We start from the raw sequence: 10,313 nt of genomic DNA, 5'->3' as shown, positions 1-10,313 counted from the left end.
ATGATTCACCATCCTTCTGTTTGAAATTAAGGATTTCATACCTTTTCCTCAGGAATACTGATGCTGGAAAGTATTCATTTAAGAATGCAGTTTCCATCTCTTTCCATGATGTGATATTGCCGGCTGGAAGAGAGTACAACCATTCTTCCACATCTTCAGCTAAAGTGAATGGGAACATTCTTAATTATTTTGCTTCATCAGTATGACCATCAATTTTCAAAGTAGTACTCATGGTCAAGAATCTCTGCAGGTGCTTGTTGGCATCTTCATTAACCTTTCCGGTGAAATATTTTCTCTCAAGTTGATTGATTGTGCTAGGATGCTGTTGAATGTTTGTCACATTCACTAGTTGGTTGACAATGGTCAATTTACCACCTGGTGCATTTGCCCCTCCATAGTCACCTAGGATTCTTTCCAGAGGTGGAAGCGGTGGAACTTGAGGAATTTCAGCCATAATTTTTTTTTCTTAATCCGAAGGATCAGAGGGAACTTCTTCTTTGGAATCCAATCTAGCGTTTATATGTCTCTAGTGAAGGGTTTTCTCGATTTCTGCATCAAAAAGAAATTCTGCTGAGGGCTCTCCTCGCATACACAGATTAGTGAATTAATTATATAAATGACAGAAAAATAATTTTATTGCAGAGCAACAAAATTTTAATTGAACTAAAAATTAAACTCTATATTTTGGCAGTCCCCGACAACGGTGCCAAAAACTTGATCGGAAAAATAGCAAGTGTACTATTTTGCCTATTATAGTAATAACGGGTAAATTCCCCGAATGTCGATCTTAAGGACTGCACGCCAATATCGAGTTCAAATTATCATTCAATTAAACAAAAAGTATGATTTGGGTTTTTATATTCAAAATTATAAAAATAAAGGCAAAGGAAAATAAGGATGAAAGTAAGGGTTTGCAAGGTAAGAGGAATAACGCCCAGGAAGGTGTATGATTTATCCCTGTAACAACTCTGAGTCACTACTACATCAACAAATATCAATTACTACCAGTTCTCAAGGGTATTTTCTCTCAAGTCCTTGGTGAGAAAACCTTTAATCAATCTACCCTAATTTCTATGTCCATAGGCAATTAAGGTGAAGTTAAGCTTTATTACATGAAGAACACTCTAGTTCATATAGGGTATCCCTAGTCCTAGGTGATATCTACTGCAGAGTAACCTTATGAAAACCTTATCAATGGAGGTCCAGCCTAATTGATAACCACAAAACAATCTCGATTGGTCCGAAAGAGAAAGCATTAAACACATCAAAAGGTTATCGTAAGAATAATATTATAAATGCAAAAGTATACTCAAATTCGTTACAATTCTAAATCAGGGACACCCCCATAGAATTGGGGGATTTAGCTACTCATATTGTTCAAAACAAATGCAAGATAAAAATTACATATTACAAGTATTTTGATGACTTCGATCTTCATTCACTTCCGCTCATGAAAACCTTCAGCTCTCCGAACTCCTTGCTCTCTGTAATACTTGATTGCTTGACAATATTGTGTTTTGCCTCGTTCCAAGATGATCTTTTCTTTGGTAGAAGGTTCTCTTATATAGTGAAAATTCCAAGCAATAGGGGGACATGTCTAAAAATCTCTCTGTAAGCCCGATACTCAAAAGCCCGACGAAAAGGGAAAAAATTGGTCTTTGGCTGACACGACCCGTGTCAGCTGACACAGGTGGTTGTGTCAGCTCACTACTTCCTGTGACACGCACATGTTGCTTGACACGGTTGGGGATAAGGCCTGACATGGCCCGTGTCAGATGACGCGGGTGGCCGTGTCAGGCTATTGTTTTTCCTTTCATGCTCCTTCTACCTGATACGGCCCGTGTCAAGTGACACGGGTGGCCGTGTTAGGCCTCCTGTACCGGGGTTTTTCCATTCCTTTGTTTGCCGAAATTCTGCACTGTCTCATTCCGAGTTCCTCAGTTCTTCCACCTGGACCTGTTGGACAAAAACAAAAACATCCCACGTGTAAAATCACGAAAATCTGAAGTAAAACATGAAATGAATGGAAATGCTTAAATATTATACGGGAAGTAAAATTGCCTTAAAAAGTACCAAAATGCTTGCACAGTGTCTCAAAATCCTCAGTTTCTTGTCGGATCAGTAACGAAAACTTAAGGAAAATGGTGACTGATCAGAAACTCCCACCATATTTCTTGCTGGATGATGCTTCTTCTTTAGACAAACATCCTTCACGGGCTCCTTCTTCTAGCCTCATCCCCATGTTTACCATCTCGGTAAAATCACTGGGGGCACTTGCAATCATACGTTCATAATAAAATGAACTCAGCGTCTTCAAGAAGATCTTCATTATCTCCTTCTCTTCCAAAGGTGGACTAATCAAGGCAGCCAACTCTCTCCATCTTTGGGCATACTCTTTGAATGTCTCTTTATCCTTCTGAGACATAGACCTCAGCTGGTCTCTATCAGGCACCATGTCCACGTTGTACTTGTATTGCTTGACAAAGGCCTCGCCCAAATCGTTGAAAGTACGGACGCTTGCATTGTCTAAACCCATATACGATCTCAAAGCGGCACCAATTAAATTGTCTTGGAAATAGTGAATCAGCAATTGATCATTATCAGTTTAAATGGACATTTTTCTGGCATACATCACAAGGTGGCTCAGAGGACAAGTGTTCCCTTTATACTTTTCAAAATCGGGGACCTTGAATTTCATCGGGATTTTCACATTGGGTACTAGGCAGAGCTCAACAACACTCTTCCCAAACAAGTCCTTTCCTCTTAAAGTCTTCAACTCTGTACGCAGCTCGAGGAACTGATCTTTCATCTCGTCCATTTTCTCATACACATCTCGACCCTCAGATAGCTCAGTGATTATACTTGAATATTAGACATAACCCTTATCCCTAATTTTATCTCCGATTATATCCCTTGAAAACCCCGGAATTTTATCCCTCGTTTTATCCCATATTTATATCCCTCGTTTTTATCCCTTCTTTTTATCCCTTAAAACTCCTAGGATTTTATCCCATGATTATAAAAAAAACGTTATGGTTACTTTGATTTAAGAAAATAAATTACCATTAATATATTTCTTTTAATTCAAAAATTAAACTACATAGTATACCCCATATCCCTTATTATTTATCCCTAACCAGGTTAATTAACCCTAAAATTTAATCCCATTATCATCCCAAAATTATCTCAAAAGCCAACCATGATTCACTAATAATCCTATTTTTGATTTATTTCTTATTGTAATATTTTACTTATATTAACTATGAAGGAATTATAAGAGTCTAATTATTAATTAAAATAAACAAATTAAACCTAATTATCCTAGTTATATCCTAATATTAACCTTAACATCCTCCTAATCCAAAACCCTAATTAAATATTTAACTATATATTGTTGGTATTTGTTTAAATATTTATTGTTTTAATGATAAAACCTTAATTAACAACAATATATTAACAATACTAATTTCATAATAAATTTATTAGAAATAAATAAAAACTTAAATAAATAAACAAGGGGTGCATATGTAGTTGAATTAGTAATGTGCCATTGGTCAGGGGGTATAAATATCAAAATGACAAAGCCCATTAGGGTTTGAGCCCACGGTATTAATCTGATCCAACCCGGAGAGTCCAACGTTAGTTCACGATGCGATTCAAAGTCAACCCTCAGTTCACGATGCGTTGATGTTCCTATGATCATCAGTTGTCTGAGAGAGTCAACTGATCTGAAGCCTTGCAGAGTGCCACTTGGCACATGTTAGTAGAACTACGGAGGGAGTATATATTCAAAAGTTCTTCAATATATTTCATTTTTCCTCTTTTCCTTCTCTCTCTTCCCTTCTCAGTCTATCTCTTGCTCTCACTTATCTATATCCTTTCTTTCCCGAACGACCACCCAAACTCCCTATGGCCATGATGCCTATCCCTCCACTCCACCGTCCAACCTAGATCCCTGGTTGAACTTCAACCTGGATCTTCATACCTTCATCCCAACATATCCCAGAAACCTCAAATAGGATGAACCTTAACCCTTACCCTATGAACCCTAACACCTCCAACCCAGAACCCTAAGAGCCCTAACACAAGTGGGATGAACCCCAACCCTGCATGAGTGAACCTTAACCCTAACCTTCAACATCTAACCCAGATCTTCATCATGATGAAGATGAACCTTCATCTTCAACCTCCGGCCCTCATCCCCCAAACCCTAAACCTACCCAGAAACTACTTTAAACTACCCAGATTAACCTCAAACCAAACCTAAAACATAAATCGGTTCTCCCTAACCTTAAATCACAATCCTCAACATTGAAATCAAACAACAAATTCAAACCTTAAACCCTAGGTGCGCCTCTGTAACCTTTAAACCAAAACCCTCTTAAATCCTAATCATACAAAAACAAACATGAACATACATCAAGTCACATCAAACACAAAACATAATCGATTCATAAAACTCCAACCTAATTACAATTCAAGCAAGCAAGGTATCAAACATAACACATGTTCATAAAAGGAAAATAGAGAACCAACCTACGGAGAGGAGGTATTTTCCGGTTAAAGGTAACGTTTTAGTTTAATTTCTTTTCTACTTATCTGATTCTTCCTCCTCCTCCTCTAACTTCTTGTTTTTTTTTTTCGTGCGAGGTACAGTTGGATTGGGATGGTGGCTAAGCTTAAAATAACTAGGGTTTAAATTTGAAACCTTAATTTCAATTTGATTCGAGCTTTGATGGAGGGTTTGGAAATTGTAAAAGAATCAGCTTCTAGGTTTTTTTTTTGTCGAATTCAATCTTAGACTTAGGTTCATATAAATTTGTTTTTAAGTTTTTTTTAATTCATGCATTTTGGGAAAACAAAGATGTTGGGCAAGATGTTTTCACTTGTTGGAACGACATCATAGCGAGCCCTATTTCAGTTTCTCTGAAGCTTTACGGAAAATTCTAAAGACTCTCTAATGCTTTCCGAAAACTTCTGAAGATTCTCTGAAGATTTGTTTTACATATTGTGTGGTCCACGAAATGTGTATTTTAGAAGCAAAGGACATGTTATGTTTTGCCTTGTTTCTGAAGAAGATGTCAAAAAATTTATAGAAACTTGTTGTGTGATTGGATTAGATTCTGCTGAAGATTGTTCATATGTCAAAACATTTATAGAAACTTCTGATATGATTGGATTTGACATTGTAGAAGATTGTGCAGATGTCAAAACATTTATGTAAACTTCTTATATGAATGGATTTGATTTTGCAGAAGATTGTGCAAATGTCAAAACATTTATGGAAACTTCTGATATGAATGGATTTGATTATGCAGAATGAATGTCGAAACATTTAAGGAAACATTTGATTTCATTATGCAGAATATTGTGTAGAATGAATGTCGAAACATTTAAGGAAACATTAGATTTGATTATGCAGAAGATTATGCAGAATGAATGTCAAAACATTTAAGGAAACATTAGATTTGATTCTGCAAAAGATTGTGTAGAATGGATGTTGAAACATTTAAGGAAACATTAGATTTGGTTCTGAAATGGATGTCAAAACATTTAAGGAGACATCAAATTTGATTTGATTTGCTTGGATATGCTGTTGATCAAGACCGAAGCCCAAGCCATTCTTGGGCTATTTAAGGGTGATTCTAAACCTAATAAAAGTAACAAAGCAATGTTGGAAATTGTATTTATTAGGGTTAAGTTTTTTGTGTTATTTGTGAGTCATTCTAGTATCTCCTTGATACTTGAATTACACTGAGTTTATTGAGTTGTAATTGTGAATCACTCATGAGCTTTTAAGCAAGAGTATATTATGTTTCATTGGAAGTGTGTCTTCTGTTCTTTGATTGTTTTTCAGTTGTTATCACTGTTATGTGATTGAAGGGAAGTGATAAGGGTCTCATATTTAGGAGAGTCTTAGATAGAAATTCTATGGGTAGTGATTAGGTAAGAAGTTTGTAAAACCAGAGGTTGTTTAGAACTTTAAACTAATACTATTATAGTGGATTTTCTTCCTGGCTTGGATGCCCCCAAATGTAGGTGAAGTTGCACCAAAATGGGTTAACAATTATTTGTGTTAGTTACTTCATATTACTTACTTGAACACTATTATTGTTTGTGTTGTGACAATGTCCTGATCCCGGTGTCGTGACATTATATACGACATCTGTTATCTGCATACCAGAATTTAAATTGGCATCAGAATAGGCACCCTATTCTGTTTTGGGTGAGCTCCAGGGAGATATTTTTTGGTACTATGAACAAGGAAGGAGGATTTATCAATAAACCACCTATTATGGATGGCACCGACTATGATTACTAAAAGGCGCGTATGATGGCTTTTCTAAAAGGTTGGGAACATCCCGTGGTGCATGACAAAGATGGAAAGAACACAAGTAATTTGAATTCTGAAGAGGACTGGTCAAAGGAAGAAGATGAACTTGCTCTTGGAAATAGAGTTGATAAAAATATATTTAGGTTAATAAATACTTATATTATGGTCAAAGATGCATGGGAAATCCTCAGAACCACTCATGAAGGCACATCAAAAGTAAAAATATCAAGACTTCAACTTTTCAACACCAAATTTGAAAATCTCAGGATGAAAGATGATGAGTGTATTCATGATTTTCATATGAATATTCTTGATATTGCCAATTCATCTAGTGCCTTGGGAGAGAAGATGTCAGAAGAGAAGTTGGTTAGAAAAATTCTCAGATCATTGCCTAAGAAGTTTGACATGAAGATCATAACTATTAAAGAAGCCCAAGAAATTTGTAACGTTAGAGTGGATGAGCTTATTGGGTCACTTCAAACTTTTGAATTGGCAATCAATGATAGATTTGGAAAGAAGAACAAAAGCATAACTTTTATCTCCAATATTGAGGATGAAGAGGATCAATGTGACTTGGATACTAATGAAGGAATTTCTAATGCCACCGTGCTTCCTGGGAGGCAATTCAATAAGGTGTTGAAGAAAATGGATAGGAAGTCAAGACCTGAAATGTCAAGAACGTGTCATTTGACATCAGTAAGAACAATGATTATCAAAGAAAAGCAAGAACAGAAGAAAAGCCCAATCAAGGAAAAGGTATTCAGTGCCATGAATGTGAGGGTTTTGGTCACATTAGATTAGAATGTCCCACGTATCTCAAGAAACTAAAGAAGGGCTTGTCTGTTTCTTGGTCTGATGATTCTGAAGGTGAAACCGATGATGAAATTGCTAAGCATGTTACAACTTTCACTGGCATATATGAATATGATGAAGATTATTGTGATGAGGATGTCTCTTATGAATAATTGGTTGCTTCCTGCAAAGAGCTTTGTGTCAGAAGTGAAGAGGTATGTAAGACAAGAGAAGAGCATAAGAGAATCATAACTCAACTATAGACTGAAAAAGAGAAACTTTTATCTACTGTCACTGATCTTGAAAATAAGGTAACTCTATTTTCTTCTAAACTAGAAAACATGACCAAATCCATAAGAATGTTGAACAATGGGTCTAATATGCTAGATGAAATTCTTCAAGTTGGAAAAGGGGATGTAAACTTAAAGGGTATATGTTTTAATTACCAATATAAAAAAAACAAGGAAAAACCGACGTGACAAAATTTATTCCTCCAGAAAGGAAGTATGAGCCCATAATGTCCGACCAAATGTTATAACACCTTGCCAGACATCAGGAAACTCAAACTAAAGTCAAGTTTTTGTTTTGGAAATGTCATTATTGTGGTAAATATGGACATATAAAGCCTTTCTGCTACAGAATGTATGGTTATCCAAAACATCCAACATATACTAGAGCTAATCATGTAATGATTAAAACTAGAAAGGAGTGGAAACGTAAGGTTGTTGTCTCTATTTTCATAACCCATACTTATCTTAGAGCTTTATCTAGACAAGACCAGTACTTTGATAGTGGTTATTCAAGACACATGATAGGGGTCAAGAGGTATTTGGCGGACATTAATTCTTATTCCTTTTGTTTTATCACGTTTGGTGGTGGAGCTAAAGGTGAAATCAAGGGTATAGGAAAGATAGGTTGCACTGGTCTTTCTAGACTAAATGATGTTCTGCTTATGAAAGGACCAACTGCAAATCCATCAGCATTAGTCAGTTATATGATCAAGGTTTAAAAGTCAGCTTCACCAAGTCAGAATGTTTGGTTACAAATGAGAAGAATGATGTTTTGATGAGATGAATTAGGTCTAAAGACAATTGTTATTTATGTATACCATAAGAAACTACTTTTTATTCCAAATGCATAATGTCCAAGGAAGATGAAGTCAAGTTGTGGCAACAGAAGCCTGGACATCTGAATCTCAAAGGGATATCTCTTGGTTACTCTACAAACACTAGACCTTATAGGGTATTTAACTTTAGAACCAAGGGCATGATGGAATCCATTAATGTTGTGGTTGATGATTCAATCATTGTAAAAGGGATTGATATCGATGAAGATGTTGGAACATCATCTCAACAGATTGATGCTTCAGAAAATATGGAAGACATTGAGTCCAACATTGAGCCAGCAAGGACTGAATCAGATAACCCTCAAGCCAATAAAGGCCCCTCTATCATAATTTAGAAAGAACATCTAGAGGAACTAATTATTCAAAATCTTAATGAAGGGATCACCACTAGATCCAGAGATATGATATCTAATGCTTGCTTTGTCTCAAAGTCTGAACCTAAAAATGTGAAGAAGGCATTGGCTGATGAATTCTGGATTAATGTTGATGAGAAAAAAATACTGTTGGAGGATGCTTATTTTTGGTAAATAATCTTATATCTTGGTTCAGAAAGAAGCAAAATTGTGCGTCCCTGCCTACTGCTAAAGGTGAGTATATTGCAGCAGGAAGCAATTGCTCTCAATTGATTTGGATGAAACAAATGCTAAAGGAATATAATTCCAAGCAGGATGTCATGACATTATATTTGAAAATCTGAGTGCAATGAATATATCCAAGAATCGCATTCAACATAGCAAGACAAAGCATATTGATATTTGTCATCATTTTATTAGGGATCTTGTTGAGGACAAAATTATTACTCATAATCATGTGGCCAATGAGAAGCAATTGACAGATATATTTACTAAAGCTTTGGATGAAAATCAGTTTGAGAAGTTAAGGGGCGAATTGGCAATTTGCATCTTTTAAGAGTTGTAACAATTACTGATGTGGAGGCGTGCAAATAATATTTTCTCTTCCCTACATTTAGTGGTGCAAAAAACTCTAGTTGATAGCAAAAAAGATGACTATGATGATAAAATTATGTCTATTGAGGAGGAGAAAAATTTGTCTGAAGAAAAAGATGTTACTGGTGTGAAGAAATGATAAGTCTATTAGTATTGTAAATGTTGATGGTCTTGATTCTGATGATGCTCCTATTAGAAAGAGATTGGCTCTGAGTATTGATAAAAGATTAAGGAATAAAAAAGAGAATGGTGTTACATCTACAAGCAAGCCATCTAAGGCTCCCAAGAAAAGTGATGTTGTTGGACCTGTTAAAGGTTGAAGCAAGGTCATGGCTTCTACTAAGAAAAGGAAGGAAACACCTGCATGTGACTCTGAGTATGATGTTGAACAGAATGTCCAAGATATTATGCCTCTAGAGAAAGTTGTTGGGAAAAAGGTCCCTGCTAATGTGCCTGAAGTTCCCATTGACAACATCTCTTTTCACTCTGTTGAGAATGTTGAAAAATGGAAGTTTGTGTACCAAAGGAGGTTGGCTTTAGAAAGAGAACTTGGGAAGGATAACCTTGAATGTAAGGAGGTAGTAAGTCTTATTGAGAATGAAATATTAATGAAGAGTGTTGTTAGGTTTGGTAAGTCTTATGAAATGCTAGTAAAGGAGTTCATTATGGACAGTCCTTGAATTGTGATAATAAGAAGAGTAAGGAGTACATAAAGGTGTATGTGATAGGTAGATGTGTGGAGTTTTCTCCTGAGGTGATTAAAAAGTTTATGGGAATGTGTGAAGATGATCAGGATGAAGTAAAAGTAACTGATAACACTATTTGCAAATAAATCACCGCCAAACAGGTCTCAATGGCCAAGAAAGGGCAAGATATCAGCTAGCAAGTTAAGTGTGAAGTATGTAGTGCTTCATGGGATAAGAGCTGCCAATTGGATTCCTACAAATCATATCTCAACCATAGCTACAGGTTTGGGTAAATTCCTTTACATTGTTGGAACCAAAACCAAGTTGACTTTGGGTCTTATGTCTTTGAGCAAACCCTGAAGCATGTTAGTACTTTTGCTGTGAAAATACCTATTGCTTTTCCCTCTATAATTTGTGAAATAATCCTG

At 36.0% G+C, this 10,313-nt stretch overlaps 1 protein-coding gene across 1 annotated transcript; it reads left to right on the top strand.

Moving 5' to 3' along the window:
• Positions 1–6,334: 6,334 nt before the first annotated feature.
• LOC127122559 (uncharacterized) lies at positions 6,335–8,135 on the top strand. Its single transcript, XM_051052875.1, has 3 exons — positions 6,335–7,090; positions 7,202–7,341; positions 7,766–8,135. The coding sequence occupies exons 1-3, from the start codon at positions 6,335–6,337 to the stop codon at positions 8,133–8,135; spliced, it is 1,266 nt and encodes a 421-aa protein (XP_050908832.1).
• The last annotated feature ends 2,178 nt before the right edge of the window (positions 8,136–10,313 follow it).

The sequence above is a fragment of the Lathyrus oleraceus genome, chromosome 2, assembly GCF_024323335.1.
Source record: "Lathyrus oleraceus cultivar Zhongwan6 chromosome 2, CAAS_Psat_ZW6_1.0, whole genome shotgun sequence".
NCBI classification, from domain to species: Eukaryota; Viridiplantae; Streptophyta; class Magnoliopsida; order Fabales; family Fabaceae; genus Lathyrus; species Lathyrus oleraceus.
Note: the sequence above shows the minus strand (reverse complement) of the source record. Positions and strands in the feature narration are given on the sequence as shown.

Coding starts and splice junctions, on each gene's coding strand:
- LOC127122559 (XM_051052875.1), top strand. CDS start 6,335: ATGGCTTTTCTAAAAGGTTGGGAACATCCCGTGGTGCATGACAAAGAT. Junction 7,091..7,201: donor AAAGCCCAATCAAGGAAAAG/GTATTCAGTGCC, acceptor ATGATTCTGAAG/GTGAAACCGATGATGAAATT. Junction 7,342..7,765: donor TTTGTGTCAGAAGTGAAGAG/GTATGTAAGACA, acceptor TTTCTGCTACAG/AATGTATGGTTATCCAAAAC.